Source organism: Martes martes (genome assembly GCF_963455335.1).
Source record: "Martes martes genome assembly, chromosome: 10".
Taxonomy (NCBI): Eukaryota; Metazoa; Chordata; class Mammalia; order Carnivora; family Mustelidae; genus Martes; species Martes martes.
In genome coordinates, this window is record NC_137898.1 from 89,347,596 (window position 1) to 89,366,608 (window position 19,013).

Consider the following 19,013-nt stretch of genomic DNA (forward strand, 5'->3'; position numbering starts at 1 on the left):
AGGCTCCTCTGGAGAAGATGAATGCATAGTTATACAATTTAACTTTCCCCCATGGGAGGAATCATGGACTGATAAGGTCTCATTTGGCACTGAGATGTGCTGCCTTGGAGAAAAGGTTATGTAAGTTAAGTCAAACTTTTCCTCTTACTCTCTCTAAGGCATCCAAACTCATATTTTTAGCTCTAATGTTGTGCTGGAACTTCCTTGTCAGAAACCTGGACTTCCATAAAAGTTCTCAAGTTCATGCTTGATCTAAGATCGTGTTCTATAGAAGTTTCTGGACTGTGATTGAGAGGGGCTGGAGCTGGTTCATGGGTCACTGCAGGGTCCACAGCCAGAACAAAGGTCGGTAGGTCTGTTACTTGATTCACGATGGGTAAGACTCCTTCTGGTCCTTAGGCATATGGTTCTGGATCCCACAGCTCCCATAAAGACACTTTTGCCTGTGGATGGATACCAAATTGTAGTAGAAAAGGGGATATGACAAGAACACCTTATTAGCCATGTTGTTAATGTCACTCCTCAAGGAAATTTTGAGGTAATGGGATCTTGGAGTTCTTTGGTAATTGTTCTGTTCATGTGGCTCATCTGGGTTAGTCACTAGATGGTTAAAGTTGGATAAATATGTCAGAGTCAAACCAGCTTTTCTGCCTCAAGTTAACCAAGTGGTTAGTATCTACTGATGCAGTTTGTGGGGTAGAACTGTCTTAGCAGTCTACTAAGCCTGTAGGTGTAGTTCAGCGTACTATGTATCTAACTCAAGATAATGTGTATTCCTAGGTATAGCCCAACCAGATCACAATTCTTTCTTCAAAGTCATGATTACTCTCAGAATGCTTGTTGTAAACAGGGGTACTGGAACAACCCTATGGAACTGATTTTTTTTTTTCAACTTCTTAGATCTCCAATTTCTTAGGTTATTAGTACAAATCTAGGCTTTGTTGGAGGAATAGAATGAGAGAAGAGAAAAGGAGATAAAGAGAAATGTATAGAAAAAATGTTACTAAAGAAGACATTGGTGAACTAGTCTAGCAAGTTATTTAATCAGAGAGACTTTCTCATTGATAGTTCAGGGATGTGTCTTAACACTGTTATGTTTGTTAATGAAAATAACCTATGCTTCTAATCACAAATTCTAATTTGATGCCCAGTGTTCCAGAGCTCAGATAATCCTATGCCATGGACTCTACCTGATGGATTATTTTTTTTATATTTTTGAAGACAAAGAGTGATGAGACATTAATATAGATGCTCCTAGTGTGCCAGTGTTTAGAAGAATGATTCTACATGTAGCTGGGGGGAAAGACAGGTATTAATGCAAAAATGATCAGGAGGCCAGGTGTCTGACGTATTTGTAAAGCAGCAGTGTTGAGTTACATGAGAGAATGGCAACAAACACATTGTAATGAATTTGCTGCCCTTGGGCTGCTGTGATAGAGGGCGATTACTTCTGACTGGTGAATTACACCATGGAATATTGATTTTCTTGTTCAGAACTAGGGCTGGGCAAATGGTTTGCCTGACCCTTTTACACACATGCTGTGATACCGTTGGCTCAATCAAATGCTCCCTAGATGAAGAAAGCCTTTCACTCTTGGAGGGGGATATCCTGTACCCAGAACATAAGGAAAAGAATGCTAGTGAGAAGGATGAATTATCCATTATTCTGGATCATAGAGTGTCTGGTAAATTCGTTTTTATTAAGGAAAATGTCCTGACCACCTTAGGACTAACAGACATGGAGAGAAAACAGTGATGATTCAATCTCCTTGGCTTTCTGTGAATTGTGAGCTGTTTGGCTGACAGGAAGAGTCAGAATTCCTAGCTAGTATAAATAAAAACACCAAGAAGTTTGGTGTTATCAAAACCGGTGTCATTGTCAGAGTAAGGAACATACTGTAAGAAGTCAGTCAACAGAAAGAGTTTGTAGGCAAAGAGCTTGAGCAATTACATCATTACTGGTTTGATTCCTAAATGATGAGCTCTAATCCATATGGGACTCCCTGGGTGATTCCAGAAGCGGCTGCTTTCCGTTTATTTGATTAAAAATCAAACCATGTAGGACACAATCCTTATCAAATGTATTTGAGAAATTAAAGCAGCCTATAAGAGAAATCCAGAGTGAAACATCACAGTAGGATTCTTTAACATGGATTAGAATAGTCCACAAACCATCTATAACCATCTAGAACATTTTATAATCATTTCTGGAGCATGTGTATTTGTTTGGATTTCTTGTCTTAAGAATGTGACTATATTTTTTTCTTCAGATTCTCAAAGAATAGCCTAACATCCAAAACTTTGAGATGGTAGCCTTTAAAATCCTTATTTCCATGCCAGAAAAAGGGGGCCTTCCTCGTTGAGTGTGAATAGCAGTACGTCTTATATGTCTCCACAAGACCAATTCAAAAGCGGACTTCTCCCGTTTTGGGAAATAGATGTGAACTATGGAAGAATAAAGAAGGTCCAGAGTGTTTCAGACCTTGGGAGGCCTTTTGAGACTAGCTTGTCCAACATTCATTTTGGCAATTAGGAAATCAAGGCCCTGGAAGGTACAAAGATCCCACCAGAAACCCCAGCCTATGTTGGGCTAGATGTATCCTTTGCCTGCCTGTTTCATATTCTCTCTACTTTATCTATACTGATTCCTCAAAAAATGAGGGGAAGTTGGCATGCAATATCAAGTGTTATCTTTAATGTGCAAAATATGATTGTATTTTACCAAGAACCTGTCTAGGAATGGTGCTCATAGTGACTGGTGAGGAAGGAGGCAGGGCCTCACTTTTACCCTCTAAGAATTTACTTTTGGCACCACAAGACACATTTGCTGTGTGTATATGTACATCACCTCCCACATACAGGCTCAGGAATAAGTTGTGTCCTTTTATTTCTTCTCTATTTTATCATTTTATCTTCATTTTTCTTGCTTATTAAACTCTATGATGGACCCTTGGAGAACCGAATTTTGTTTTTTACCAGACAGAAGCTATTACTCTACATCTTAGTTCCTGTCTGTCTTCCTTTCCAAGTGTCCAATACAAATGAAAGTAATTGTGGACAGAAATGAAAAGAATGACATGGCACTGGCTTGGATTGGTGACATGATAAAGCATTTATTTTATTTTTCCTTCTCTTTCTACCCCCTCCTTCCAAAGGAAGACAAGGACGCCCTCACCCACGTGTGTGCTCTATGGCTTGTGCTTTTCTTCCCTTTGCGGTTCACAGAGTGCAGAAGATAAGGCTTGAGGGCTCCACCTGATCCCACCATCAACCTTGCAAATGAACCTTCAGAAGAAACTGAAGCTTTGGAGAGTAGCCAGGAACACACATTTGGAAAAAGGGACCAGAGATCAAGCAGTTTCCAATACCAAACTCAGTCTAATCCTTGTCCACTGCCTCTTATATCCTCATGCTCTTCACAGAGTCTAGGGGCAAGATGAAAGGTGAGGGGCACTCGATGAACTTAGAATTGAACCAATAATACACGAATATGTCAAACGAGACCTGCACAAACATTTCTGGACTCTTGAGCAGAGCACTTATCAAGATGATGTGATAGAATTATTAAACATCTTATCTGGAGACCTCTCATCTCATCATTCTATCCTATTATTTTAAAGATGAATCTTGAGAATAACAGGCACAATCTACTTTGAAGGATTATGTAATTTAATAATTACAGTAAATACTTCCCCCCACACATGTGCACATGCATGCACGTATAAGCATGTGTGCATATGCGTGCACGCATACACCCCTAGTGAGAACTCTGAGTATTTTGTCTAGTCCCAATATCTTTTGCTTCCCTAGACTTTAAGATGTATCACAATTTATCCTCTTGTTTTACTTGTGTCACATAGAGAGCAAAACTGAACAGCAGCTTAGGGCTAGCATAATTTCCTGTTTTAGAAAAAGCCTCTGTCTTTTATTGACAACACTACTTTCCAGGTGCTGCAGTGTCCATCCCTCAAATTCTCCTTCAGGAGTCACTTTAAAAATATGTAGAAATGGCAGCTTTGATCCTGCATGTCCCCTTCTTATAAGCCATCCTGGGAACAAGGACGATGCATTGGCTCTAGAACTCACCCCAATTCGCACCTTTCATTGTCATTCATCAAAAACACAACTTTCTGAAGTTTTACTTGCAGAAATCTTATAAAGTCTGAAATTACATGGTTGGATTTTAAAGATTAAAAATGATTAGTAATCCTCTACCATAAAGCCTTATACAAAAGATAAAGAGAACCCAACTAGCTAATAATAGAATCTGGACTAGTTCTTAGTTCTGCTGATCAGCAGATATCAGCTGATATCAGCAGATATCAGTTCTGTATCCAAAATACTGCGCTGATACTTAGAAATTCTACAATCAGAGTCACTGGGAACCACATAAAGGCTATGGCATAGCCAACTTACATTTCTAGGAAGTTTTAATCAAATAGCTATTTGATGGCAGAGGTACAATTCATTTTCTAATAATACTAACAATCCCTGAAGTACAGAAATAAATTCATGTATCTTAACAATATGTCAGAAGCAATGTCTAAGTTACATGGAAGCTTGGATGGGGGTAAGATCAACATTCAGAAAATGAAAGCCAAACTAAGCCTCCTTCATAAAAAATAATGCACCAACACGCTTCAGACATAAATTATAACAAGTGATCATATCTTGAGCTCAGGAATTGAACAGTCTGCTGTAGAAAGCTGTTGTTCTAGTCACATAATGTGGATAAGATGGGAGAGATAGGAAGTTGTGAGGGACCAAAAAATTAGAATGAAGGTGCAGAGACTCAGAGATCTCATTTACTCACAAATCATGGGCATATTCATTTGCACTTATTGCCTTGGAGAAAGATAGAGTTGGACACTCATGGAAATAATGTCTGAATTAAAAGCAGAGAGAGGTAAGGATTGATGCTTTAGAATGACCTGATTGAGCAGTTTGTGAAGATAAAGGAGACGCTAACTATAAAATCAAATCCCAGTGAGCAAGTTGTGAACCAAATTAGATCTGGGATTTAGTTTACCTTTTTTTTTTTTTTTTTTTTTTAATGCTGGAAAGAAGTATTACTTAGTGCTTCTTTCAGATACCACTAATCTTAGTTCTTTTAAGTTGCTTATCTGATAAAGAGTAAATGGCTGGCATGTTCATATACACTTGGCCATAGAAACACAAGGTGTTTCATCATGAACAGGGGCCATCTAGTATGCCATATCTCTCCTTTTGCATAGATTTTTCTCCTGTCCTGAGAAGTATCTCAAATTTGTACCATTGTAAGCATAAAAAATGGTGGCTGTTTTGCTGATCCCAGATTTTACATTTTTTAAAAAAAATCAAATGCACACATTAAAGAGATGTTTCTGTGATTGAATGGTATGACTGCCCTCCCTTCTAAACCGAGATATACAATAAAGATAGGTCAGTCTAGTGAAATGTGCTTGATCTCAGTCCCATTTTAGTGCTAATTCATTTGCTAACTTATCTCCAGCTTGAAGAACAATAACTGTCATTCATCATCATCATCATTATCACCATCCACAGCAACAAAAACAAACATTTGTGGATCATCAGCTGTGATTATAGTTCCAGATTTGCAAGTTACACTCATCAGAAGGCCGTCCTTGGACAAGTACTCATTATGCTTCAGGTGAGACATCTGAACCCACCATGCAGAAGAATTATGGGGAAAGACTTAACTACAACTTGTGAGCCATTGCACATCTGTTTGGCTAGAAAGGAACAGATAGATATTCTGTTGAAACAAGATGAATGGGGTTCTTTAGGAATTCGCTTAGAGTGGTTAGGGCTAGAATAGGCCCCACCACCATACCTTCTAATCACAGGAGAGACTATTATGGGATAAAACCTAAATATGGGATAAGACCTAAATCATGGCTCTCCCAAAAGATATCCTAAAGCTGGGGGGTTGGTGCTGGATGAATCCTAAAGTAGACTTGAATCTCAAAGAGTCCAGCACACCTGAAATCCAGGCCAGCATGTGCGAATGGTCTTGCATCAGTACCTGTCCCAAGAAAGATAACTTCAGACACCATTCAGGATGTTTTTCTTTAAGGAGCAAGAACTCTCTAGCCATGCTCCTTTTCCTGAGCAGAGACAGGCCCGAGAATTGTCTCTATAAGCTCCTAAATCATAGCCATGTCTTCCTGGATTAAACAGTGCATCTGGTTAAAGGTCCTTTCTTGTGAGCACACGCCTACTCCCTTTAAAGAGTGAAATTCAGCCGATTGGGACTCATGTGGCACAAGAAGCCGAAGATGAGAGGAGCTCCCCCCTCTGGCAGGATAGGAGGTTCTCCTACCTGCTGAACCCGTTAGTCATGCCAAAGCTGCTGATACAAGGACCCATGCTCTTGAATAACCAGCATTCTAAAGAAACACAAGGCAAGAAGGGCTATTGAATTCTCAAATAGGTAAATTAAAGTCTTCCCCATCAATGCCATTTTATAGAGCTGGTCGTGACTGACCAGTCCCTCCTGGGAGGATGGAGGAGGTGTGATCAAAGCATATTCAGTTAAGTATGAAAGAGAAAGCTCTGATTCAAACGGAGGCCATGTGTCTCCATGCTCCCACAGACCAGCAAACTCTAGGAAGTGTCTCTTTGCAGATGCCTTGGTACATTTTACTCAGAGGTGTCTGGGCTCAAATTTAGCAATACAGGAGCTACCAGTGTCCACGTTAATGTCCCAAACACCATGACCTGCATGCAAACCTTCTCGCCAGTGCCTACAGTAGTTTCAGCCAAGGGAGGACTGGTAAATCTGACCCATCCACTTTCAGTCTAAGGACACCCAAATCCCACGCCTTTAGCAATTCTGGGATACAAGGAAGGGGTGACTCCAAAGCCGCCAAATTTGTGAGGTTTGGGCAGACTGCTGCAGATCATGCTGCCAGGAAGAAGTGGGGAAGCTGGCCCCTGGTGGTGAGGATGGACTATCAAAAGAACACAGAGAGATCCGAAGCCAACAATCATTCCTCAATTTTGCTAGTAACAGCCAGAACCGAAAACTACTCCTTCCTAAACATGGCCTATTCCTCTCGGGTGTTCCTATTCCTCCCTGAGAACACAGGTACGGTAATTCCTGAGTGTTTCGGCTCTGACCTCATTTCTGCCTCTCAGTGAATCTGCAGCTACTTATTTAATTCCCAGAACCAATCAGAACAGATTAGAATTATTTGAATACTATTTGGTATTAAAATCTATTTTTTCTCTAATTTGTGACTAAAGGCAAGTTTTTGGGGGGTAGGCATGATGGGAAGAAAGTCCCTAAAACACCCGTTAATAGAATTTGGGATTATTTAATACTAACCCTCAATGTTTCAGGCTTTTTTTTTTCTCCCCATCTTTTCTTTTTGTGATAGCTGCACTAGGCTGCCTCCCAGAAATAATCACACATAAAAGCCTTTCCCTAACTGAGCTTGGCATTTTGCTCAGGTTATGAAGTGGGGTGTTTGGACACAAGCAGGATGCTACCAACCTCAGCCAGCACCTTCTGGAAAGCATTGAAGATGCAGTCCTCATGAGGGCCACCCCTCCTTTGCTTCTGTTAGGAGGATGAAGGCGGTTTCTTGGACCCATCTGTCATCAGAGCACATCCACAGAAGGAAGCCACTCCACCCCAACGAAGGGAGCTAAAGATCAGTGGCTTGAGTCAGATGCACTTTCGCCTCCATATTCTTCCCACCTGAGCCAGACAGGCTCTCTTGCCCCTCACCCCTGCCCCCCACTTGAGAATGAGGTACCACACCAGGTGAAGAGGGACATGGAACACTTTTTAATGTCAAGTCAGAGACAACCCCTCCCTCCCCTAGCCCCCAATCCCACTTTCCCTCATCACATCCAGGACCCTTCCCCGAGGCCTCTCCCGTTCCCAGACTTCGGGGGAGGAAAAAAAGGTTATCTAAAAACTGCATTTTCTTCTCTTTCATACACACGCACACAAAGGTGGGGAATTAAATAAAATGAACCGAGAGGATTCAATTCTCCAGTAGTCACAAAGGCATCAGAGATTCCCATAATGGGCTAAAGCAAGTGGTTACTGACTGTTTAGTTGGTTCAGTTACTTGCTGTTTGCTCACGCCCCGAGGCATGATGGAGAAGCCAGGCCTCCTGTCAGGGCCTTCCCCTCTGAGAGCCACACCTGGAAAAGACGCTGCGCCTGGTATTAGTGTTTTGTTTTGTTTTGTTTTGTTTTGTTTCTCTTTTCACTTTTTATAAATGTCTCTGACGTGTAAATAACCCAGGAAAATAAAAAGGCAGGAGCTGATTACACAATTACCAGTAAACTCTATCATCTTTTAGAAGATCAACACACAGCTAACGCCATATACAGCATGCAGTAATGTCTGAGAAAGGACCCTGCTGAGAAATAAAATGGCTAGAACTCTAACAAAAAAAATATATGTATATATATACTGTATAATATATGTCATCAAAAGAAGCATAGCCAACAAACTCAAGATACAGTGCGGATCACCCTTCCATTTCTAAACAGCAGGTAGAAGCATAGTATTGTCTGCATTAAATGCCAGAATAAGGAGAAATCTGTAGCGCTGGTGGAGATGTTGGTTAAATCGTATGTGTGTTTTTGGTGGATTTGACATAGCCTCACCAGGTGGTTAATGCCCGGTGTGTGGTCCACCAGTTGTAAACCTAGTTAAGAAGTACACTATTTTTAATGTTGAACAAACATACTTCTCTTCACCCCTTTCATTTGTGTATTTTTTAGTCTTGTGTTGTTTTTGCACTAAATTCTAGGCTCATATCAGAAAATATAATTAATAAAATTAATAATGAACCAGAATCCCTTATTATCCATGATGTCCATGTAGTAAAACGAAAACCAAAAAAAGAAAAAAAAAAGTTTAATAATATCTTTTGTGACTGTTGATTGTGGGATTGTTGTAGCTGTCAGACTGTCTTGTTTAGTTTCCGTTTTCTTTTTTTTTCTTTAATTTTGCATTTTGTAATACACACAACAGTGGCACAATCTCTGAAAGGGGCCACGGTGGCACATCTGGGCCTGCACAACTCATTCTGTGTTCGTCTCTATTGAATTTGGGATGGCCGACTCCAGAATTTTCCTTGCCGGGGGCACGTTAGTGGGCAGAGTGGCTGAGCCCGGCCCACCCTGCGCACAAACAGGTCACAATGCAGCTGCGGGTGGGTCCCAAGTCAGGTGTGCGTTCTTTCCGTTTGGGCAAAGAAAGAAAACTCAGCTGTGCCCAGGGATCTGCAAGGCCTGCAAGGCGATTTTCAATTTCCCTTTGAAACGTGTTTTCCCAAAGTATTCTTTGTTCCCTCCCTCGAATTTGTGTCCCATTAGGCTCTGTGTCTCGGAATTTCATTTGATTCTAGCTCATAAGAAACAGGGGTGCTCTTGTTGCTGTCGGAGTTGCCATTGCTGTGGTGGGTGGTTGCTGTGGCAGCAGCTTCTCCTCAGTGGGGAAGTGGCACTCACATCAAAACTTGAGGAGTAGGTGCAAGACCAGAAGAGGTAGCAGCCAGATGCAGCCTGCCCTCCTCGACGTCCCGTTGTTCACTTCGCTGACCGCGCCGGGGCCTGTGGAGAGAACGCATGCGTCATGGGCCGCCTGGTCTAAGAGGGACCACCTGTCACGTGACCTGCTGTCATTAGGCCTTGCCTCTGAAGAGGCGTCCCTCTAACTGGGACATCTCGTGTTCCCGCTCCATGTGTGGGGGGTGGGGGGTGGCGCACTAGAAATAACCATCCACAGCTTGGTCCCGTGGATACACACTATATGACGGGGAGCTTTCCTTGACACGGAGAGAACAAGAGGCTCAGGTTAATGTGTGCTGGTGGTCACAACTCCTCTAGTGTGTTGTAACGTGCTCAGGGTCACGTTCAAGGAGAAGGTGGCAGCATTAATTCATGTTTTATAAAGAGCTTCAAGGAAGTGAGGCCCTTGTAGTGTCTGCTTCATCGTCTGACCACTTCTGAGCAGTGTCTGCCTTGAATGTGCATATAACCCTCCAGCTGCTCGCCCTGTTGGGCAGGTAAGGACCTGCTGGACACAACAATCTGCCTCCCTGCTGCTGCTGCAGCGGACTCGGCATCTGTTCTGTCTATCACTCTATCTCGGGCCAGGCACTGGGCCTCCGCCTGCAGCACTTAGCCTCTTCCCCACCTGGACGAGGTCACAGAGGCCCTAGCTCGAGTATCCTATCCCTGAAAGGCCAGAACCAGCCAGCTGGACGTTGAGGTGGGGTCAAGTGAAGAAATAGGTGGCCTTTTGCTGTGCACATGCAAGTGAGGGAAGGCTTATGTGGACACTAGGATGGAGAGCCTACCACCGTGAACATCTGTAGGTGTAAGGTGCACCTCAACCTGGCCTGCGGACAGATACTCTCAGGAGGCAGGGCCAAAGGCAGGAACCACGAGGTGCATGAAATATCCCAGCAGTTTCCCTATTTTTGAAATATAAGTGTCTGACCAAGAATGTCCCTCACAAATGGAGCCATGATTCAAGAAGAGTACACACAGGTTTGGAGGCCCAGATGGGGTGGGTACCTAATGCAGCAGGGTACTTTGTCAGACTTGCTCTGGAGTGCTCTGTTGTGCTGAATTTAATGGAGGTATTAAAGGCTGGTATCCCCCCTAAGCCCATGTCCACACCGGGGTCAAGAAACAAAGCCAGAGCCTGCTTGTCTGACTTGGAGGCTAACCATCAGAGACGCTTCTGGCTAAGGCAGATCAGCATCAAACCAGGCTTTCTCGATTCCATACGGGATGATTCCATCATGTCCTAGAGCCCCTGGCCTGGAAGCACTGCCCATCTAACTTTAATTCCTAGACCTTTGAGAAAAATCTCTGGTTCTGGAGCAGTGGCTAAAGAGATGTTTATGAGTTCAAAATGGACTGGGTCTTCCAATCTCATGTGTCTGTGCTGTCTGATTCACAGCACTTGCAAGGCCAGGCAGTGCAAGTTCTCATGATAAGAAGCCCGAAACCCATGTATTCTGCTCTACACCAGCTGGGAAATAGACTCCCAGGCAACACAAAATGAAAGGCGTCTGCCATGGAATGTTTCTCTGTAAACCACCATCAGGACTCTTTTTTTTGCGTATTCAATCTCTGTTGTCCATAGAGCATTCTTTGGAACCTCAGGAGAGAGGCCACTCGCCATGCCTTCTAGGCCGAGGTGGTCCGTTCTCTCCCTGGAGAACCCCTGCTGCTCTGGGCCACTCCAAGATCTTTCACATCAAGACCTTTGCCCACTACTGAGACTAACTCTGAGCCACAAAGGTTGTTTCTGAGGCCTCTGTGCATCTGGGTTGCAGCTTAAACAGCGGGGCAGGCTTAGTGGCTACACTCCATTTTCCCATGCACAAGGCATGAGGATTCCAAGGGTGTTCTGGTGCTTAGCGCAGCGTGCTCTGGGCCAGACATGCATCTGTTGGCAGCTGGCTCTTTTTCTCTTGCCTTTCCTTTGCTCTCTTGAGCACCTGCACACAGCTTTGCAGCCCACTCCCCCACTCCCTCCAGCACATTCCCATCCTCACTCCCAGCCCTGGCCATGGCTCAGAAGATGCCCTGTGGTAAAGGAGAAGAGAATAAATGCCAGTTCTCTGCATTTCATGGCTCTGGAATTCCCACCTGCAGTCCCTCCTCTTGGGGCTGTCCAGCTCATGGGTGTCTCCAGGGAGAAAAATGGAGATTGCCTCAAGCCAGGCAGACAGTCCAGCAGGGACCTGGCTTCATTACCATGTAAGAAAAGTCAGAAAAGCGTGTTTGCAGCCAGAGCCTCTGCAGTGCTGCATGGGAGGCAGCTGTGAGTGTGCAAACAACCCCCAATCTTCCTCACAATGCCTGGACGCCTCTGTAGGTGCGTGCTCTGGGCACCATGTCTTTGGCTTCTGTGCTACGTCCCCAGAGTTCCTTTGTGGCTCTGCTGCCTGCTGGGACACACCACAGAGAACCTGTAGAGAGGGGCTCTGACCTGTTGTGTCAGAAAGCTCTTCCCACAGAAGAAAGGCAAACGCCACCAAGTGTGCCAGAGCCTCCTCTTGCCTGCATTGTTACCCTGGCCAAGCTCACAGAGCCCTTCTGTTTCTCTCCTGTCCGAAGCCCACAGGGGACCATCACTCACTGCATTGGGGCCACGTCTGGCCAGCCTCCTCCCCCGTCCCCACGCTCTCTCCCCTCACCCTAACCCATTTTTCTCTCGGGCATGTCTGAAAACCCTGACCTGGACAAAACTGGTCACAAAAAGGAGGGAACAGGAGTTGACCCCAGAGAAACATTGAGACAAGGGTACTCCAGGTGTCCTCTCAAAGAAGACAGCTGCATCAGCTCTCCTTTCAATTGCCATGAAATTTCACAGACTGGGTCTCGTTCCCTGTGACCTTGACCCCTTGAAGTTTTTCTTTATGTTAATTCCAGAGCAGTGTTGCTATGAGTCCACGTTCATCATGATACTAACCTATGCGATCCTACAGCCTTTACAAAACTTCCCAGCTCCTTGGTAGAACATTCCCTACATTTCATCATCTTCTTGCTCTATGCATCGTCAGCCACTGTTCCTGCCACTTGTTCTTTGGTTCCTCCCTATCTCCAAAGCACACGGGCGCCACATACATGCATACTTACACAAGTGTGCGCTTGTGAGCCATATTCCCTTTCTTTCCCATCCTCATACCCTCCAACCTTCTGCCTGAAATTCTTCTCACCCAAATCACTCCCACTTCTTCCAGATTCTCTTCTGGTCCCCAGTCACCACTTCCAGGCAGACTTCCTTGACTTTGCTCCTGTTTTGCTTCCATAGCACTGTATGCGTCCAGCTTTTAAAATACGTACTGTCTGTGATACATTTCTCTTTATTTATCTAACATGCATTTCCTCATCTGTGTTATAAGCTCCTTATAAGCGGGGTCTGTGTCTAACTGGGCCCAGGGCAGGTATTTAACAAATGCTTGTTCAAAGAAGGAAGAAACCAAAATGTTTTGATGCATACTGATATGTTCATGTTTACTTTGTCCGTGTGTTTTATTTTCTCTTAAGATACTACTCAGAGAAAAAAGCAAAAGACCGACTGAACCAAAACAAAACTCTCCTTCCCGACTTTCTGTTTTATCTCTGTTTCTCTTCCACATATGCTTCACTCTTCTTCTGTTTGCAATAAAAGTCACTGAAAGTTTTTACTTTCAGTAAAAAGTAAAACTTTCGGTGAAAGTTTTATACTTTAAGGGAAAGTATGCATAGAAGTAAAACCATAACAATTAGGATTTCGGGAAGAGTTCTTGCAGTTGGAACGGTGTCCCAGTCCCTCAAAGACACTCAAGTTCGAGATGAAGATTGTTCTCTTCAGCTCTCATATGTGGAACTTAGCCCCAGAAGGCTTGAGTGACTTCCCCAAGCTCCATTGACTTCTGTCTCCAAATACAATTTTCTTTCCACTAACTTGGGGCTGCTACTGTGTGTAACTTACACATCTTCCAAGAATGAGGAGAAGAGAAGTGAGGCCATGGGGCCTGTCCCACCTGGATGCAGGGAAAGGTGGGGCCCACACAGGCTATACCCCACTCGCCAGGCTATGAAAGAATTCCATAAGATGAGGGCCGTTTGTCCAGGCAGGTGTGGATCCCAGCAGCCAGGGGCAGGGCCCTCGCTGAGCCTGCATGCTGGCCAGAGCAGAAGCTCGCCCCTCCTCCTGGTGACACGGGCCACACAGATGAGGACACTGTTCATGATGCGGCCATGCTTCCACTCTGCTTTGGATGCCTTTATTCCCTTTAACCTCATTAGAGAGCTGTGGAGGCCTAACAAGACTAATTACCAGGACAGTTGGGGTCCCAGAGAACTCTGATGACTGTCAATTTATCCATCAGAAACATCTAGCAGGAATGAAAGCCTCAAATAAGACACTGTTTAATTCATAGCCAAGTGACTCACCCAAGAACCTCCCTCTTCCTTCCATTTTCCCCTCCCTCCCACCACTTCCCTTCCAGCTCCAAGTTAGAAAGAGAGGAAGAGAGAACAGGGTCAGCAAAGGACAGCATGCAAGGCTAAGGTCTAAGAAGATCATCGCATTAGAGCATCTGCGTGTGAGGAGAGGCCAGCCTGGTATGGAACAGCCAAGATGTGGAGCTATTCTGGGCCCTGGCAGGTGCTCATTAGTGCTGCCAGCAAACAACAGTTAGACATCTATGGGTGGAAGCTACCCAGGGGGAATGGCAGGTCCTTGGAGACAGGTTAATTGAGATTGTCATAGAGATGGCCCAAGGTCAGGGAAGGTTCCCACTGGGCTGCTTCCTAGGGTTAGCTCAGAAAACAAGGCATCCGGGAAGAAGGTGAAGAGTTTGGGATACCCATCCCCACCCAGGCAGAGCTGCCTGGGAATAAATATACCAACCTTTCCAAGGGGTCTGGGCTGTAGTTTTCACTTCTAAAAAAAAAAAAATTAAAAACAAGCCACTGTTAAGGTAGAAAGCAGTCAGAAGCCCTTACTTTGCTCTTGGCTCTTGCTGTCTTGACCACAGCCCAGCTCTCATATATGCATCTCTCCACTTTGCTGGGAAGTTGCCATAAGGTGGAATGGAGGGGGGGTGCTGGGGTAGAATATGAATGATGATCAGATTGGATCATTGATCCAATGAGAGTCAACGCAACCATCTGATTGTAGCAGGAGACTCAGTACATCTTGGAGCCTGAGGCCCCAAACCAATAAATACTTCTTTGAACAACAACTTTCTTTGGCCACCAGAATATCCCCTAATTAGTTGAAGTCTGTAAGCCTTAAGTATAAAATTGTCTGGTAACAAATGGATTATACTATAGCAATCTGAACATAGGTGTCCATGCTACATTTGAGTATAAAACTTTGGCATTTATCTATGTGTTTTGTAAACACTGTGCCAGAGGGCCCAGACCTGTGGTGCCTGACCTCCCTGAAGGACTGACTATATCAATCTGGTCCAGAGGGCAATCTCCGGCAATAAGACCCACAACTATGCTTCTGCACTTGCACTTGCTAAGTAAGACCTGCCTGTGGAAATTTACTGTGATGCCAGCTCTTTTCTGATCATTAGACCACAAAAGACCCATATTCCACCAACTTCAAGCCTCCAGAATAATCCGCAGAGACTTTTCTGCTAATAGTAGAAGTCTGAGTGGCCAGAAGTGGTCCAATCTGAAATATGTTTTTTTAAAGACTTCATTAACTTATTTGACCCAGAGAGACACAACAAGAGAGGAAAAACAAGCAGGGGAGTGGGAGAGGGAGAAGCAAGCTTCCTGCTGACTGGAGAGCCCAATGTGGGGCTCGATCCCAAGACCCTGGGATCATGACCTGAGCTGAAGGCAGCTGTTTAACCGATTGAGCCACCCAGGTGCCCCCAATCTGGAATATTTTACTTTCCTCTTTAAGTAGGGGTCTCTGCAGCTGCTCAGCCTGGATATAGAGAGGGTGCAAAATCATTTCACAATGTGTTTGTGTATCAGATCAACATGATTACACTTTGAAGATACTTTTATTTGTCAATTATACCTCAGTAAAATAAAAAAACAAAAAAAATACATGAAATTCTTTGCATGAAAGTGATCCCACTCTTTGTGCAAAGGTCCTTGCATACAAAAGGATAGACAACCTAGACGTAATTCAACCTAAACTAAACTAAAACATCTGACCAATTTGAGATGAAAACATATATATGTCTTCAAGCTCTTTATTTTTCTTTCAGGGCACCTGAGATAGATATCCCTTTCGACCAAAGTGGACATTAGCAACGTGGGGAAGACACTCTGAGAAAGATGGAAAGGGTGATGTATGATCAAAGATCAAAGGCATGATTCACAGAAGATCTGATGTCAGGTCGAGGTGGTAGAGTAAAGCCAGGTGTGCTGGCGCCATGTTGTCTATGCATGTAGTGAGGACAGTCCCTTGGAGTGATTGCTGGGGCCTCAAGAACCACCCAGAAGCCAAGGTGGGGCTATTTTCATGAAGTGTCTCACTCATGTACGACTGACTTGAGTCCCTCTGTACCAAGAAGAAGGGTGACTGTCAGGAGGAAAGATGAAGAGCAATAAAGTAGTCATAGTCCTTCAACCCCAAACCACAAAGAGTTCAGATGTAGGGAACATTTGGGGGCAGAAAGCCACAGACTGGTAGGGTGCAAGTTTAGATTTTGCTGGAGGAAAGATAGAGGGGAGGGTTCTACTTGGTAGTTTGGTTTGCTGGAACTATCAGAAAGATAAATGAATTGAAAGCATACGTTTCCACGGTGATCTAAATACAAGTTGTGATTTTTTTGTAAGGCAAAGATCTGTAAACAACTTCAGTTGAATTGTCCCCATCCAGCTACTCTTTTCCCTGAATCTCTAACACACACTACTTGAGTGAAGGTCAGTACTCTTCAGTGTCCACCTTGGCAAAGGACAATTTGACATTGATCCTTAGCTAGAATGTATCCTTGAGCTTTGCCAGGCAGCAATGTTTCAAAACTTCTAGTTAACTGAAATGTCCTACTTCCACCTTACATCTCACCACAATGAGGGGGGAAATATAGCCAAGATATTCTTTATATTTAGTCCGATGCTACACTCCATCCCATTCCCTTTGACTTGGTACCAAGGAGTGATGCAGAAATGCTAACGTGTTTTCTATATCACGCTCGAGATGGCATCACTATTGCCCCTGTTTGCAGAAGTGTGGGCTTTGTTTGAGCCTTCAAGCTGAGTGCTAGCCACCCATAAGCTCATGTTTCTGAGTTCTGAGTTTTTTGGCTCTCAAAACAAAACAAAACAAAACAAAAACAACAACAACAACAAAAAATTCCCTGATAATTCAAGCATGTATTTTCCTTGCCAAGAATTTGACTAAAATTTGTAATTTTTTTTGTTGACATATTGATGAGCAGCCAGATAGAATTGGATAAAATATTCAAAATGAAAAAGAGAAGGAAAAAAAAAGAAAAGAAAGAAAGAAAAAAGAAGCACTCCCCTCAAGCCTCTGAGTCAATATCTCCAGTCAATCCATAATGTGATCTTTTTGCCACCAAAGCCAGTGCTTGCAGCTGAATCTAAGTACCTAGGTAAGCACAAGGCTTCTGTCTGATTCTAGTGGGCAGAAGAGAGCTTGTTGCATGCCAGGATGGATATATTCACCATCTAGAAAAAGGATGAGAGAATGTCTTTTTATACCTTCAGTATTTAGACACATGTGTCATAGAAATGTTCACTGCTGGATGGCTGGACCTAATTAACTACCTTTAATCCTCTGCAGGGAAGAACTGATCATCTTTCCTGCTGCAATTTTTTCCTTCTGATACAGAGTTTACTTACTCCCCCATTCTTTAATAAGTTGGTTTGACAGTCACTGTGAGGTTCCCAGGCATTAATCAGCCAACCTTTCCCAGCCCACTGATACCATCAAATCTGACTTCATGCCTAGGAGATAAAAGACAAAGGACAGTGGATGGGAAATGAACAGCTACCAAGACGCTGAGTTTGCAGTGTGGGTCCCGGCACACTTGCTTGTGAGGGAGCTTGGTGAGGGATGGTGGCGCATCCCTGAGCCCCTATTTATCATGGCAGGAGTCCTGCACCACCAAATATTAATACGAGAGGATGACATGCAATCTGTTGTGTTAGCAAAAGGGAAGCAGAGAAATACTTCAAGGGTGGCAGCAAATGCTGAGGAGGAATGAAATTCTCTTATCAGATCTCTCTAGTCTGTCCAGATACTGAGTAACAAAACAGCTTAGAACTTCTCTTAAAGCCAAGTATACCCTGTCCGTGGAAATCCATGCACTTGTATAAATCTTGCTTCGTATTTCTGAGATAAGATGAGCATAACTTAGGGGTATTTCCTGAGAAAATAGGTAGCTCTCTATTCTGTGGGAAACTAGCAGAGGAGGAAGATAAATAAATAAATAAATAAATAAATAAATAAATAAGAATGGGGAAAAAAAAGGAACACAAGTGAATGGGAGAAATGCCCCAGGTACACGGTCTGTTTTCTCTAAGATATTCTTCCGTTGTACAAAGAGTCTAACAGTTATAGTGAAGACCCCAGAATCCAAAACTTGGAACATTCCCGATGTCTACAATCTACAACTTCTGGCAATGACCCATTGCCCTGTACTCAACAAGAAGGATGTGGGGTTGAGAGCAGCCTGAGAAGCCGAGTAGAGAGCTGGCATACAGATCCTTTTACCCAAATTCATTGTTGCAGCAGAGAGGAGTGAGGCAGGACAGCTTTGTCTCTGCAGGTGGAGGCTGGTCATGAAGTGTCCTGCTCCCGCTTAGCCGCAGCAGCCAGAAGTGATTGTTTCTGCTCTGTTTTGTTATCGTCGGTTCTGGTGTGGGACAATGTCCCCTCTGTCAGGTGAGTACACCTTTAGGGAAATACTAACTCCTAAGCAGCCACTGCCTATGTTAAAAGCTCCTATTCCCTCTGGAAATAAAGAGCTAAGTGATCAGAATGATCGGTCACTTCTGAAAGCACAGCCTGTAGCACCATCTGTCTTCGCTCCAGTTCCTCATGCCTCCCTTTTACCATTTATGGTTCGCTCCTTTCCTCACGCTCTTGATGCTCTTGATTTTACATCAGTGGATAATCCCTGCACCGGGGTTCAATAAACATAAGTTGAATCATAAACTGGACCCGAATGCTTTCACTGACTTCACTTTTACTTTCTATTTCTTTGTTTCATTTTCCTGTTTGCAGTGCGTCTCTATGGCACCCTGTATCACTAAGGTGAAGAATGCAGCCCTGAATCTTTTTGTGATGAAAGTATTTTTCCTCATCTGTCAAACAGCTTCTCATGCAATTTATCTCCTTCCATCTCCTTTCTCACCTTGCAAGTCTACTGCCAGCTTCCAATGAGTGTTGGTGTAGCCAGATAGGAAGGGATGTGGGGGGATAGGTGTGGGGGCAAGTGGGATGAGAAAGGTCAGGGATTGGGGTGGAAGGTGGGCAAAGCCTCACAGCTGCCTTCCTGCTGGGCCACCCTATGGTCATCCCTGTCCTTTG

At 43.9% G+C, this 19,013-nt stretch overlaps 1 protein-coding gene across 6 annotated transcripts in view; it reads right to left on the minus strand.

Annotated features, from left to right (window-relative positions):
* Positions 1 to 8,979: 8,979 nt before the first annotated feature.
* The window catches only part of NTM (neurotrimin), a gene marked incomplete at both ends in the record, with an annotated part of 921,401 nt that continues 911,367 nt past the window's right edge, over positions 8,980 to 19,013 (minus strand). For 2 of the 6 annotated variants that reach the window (XM_080816924.1, XM_080816925.1), the window contains 2 exons: positions 8,980 to 9,583; positions 14,394 to 14,426. In XM_080816924.1, coding sequence (XP_080673050.1) covers positions 9,483 to 9,583; positions 14,394 to 14,426 — 134 coding nt within the window. The remainder of the gene's footprint in view (positions 9,584 to 14,393; positions 14,427 to 19,013) is intronic. The other 4 variants (XM_080816926.1, XM_080816927.1, XM_080816922.1 and 1 more) reach the window with 3 other exon arrangements.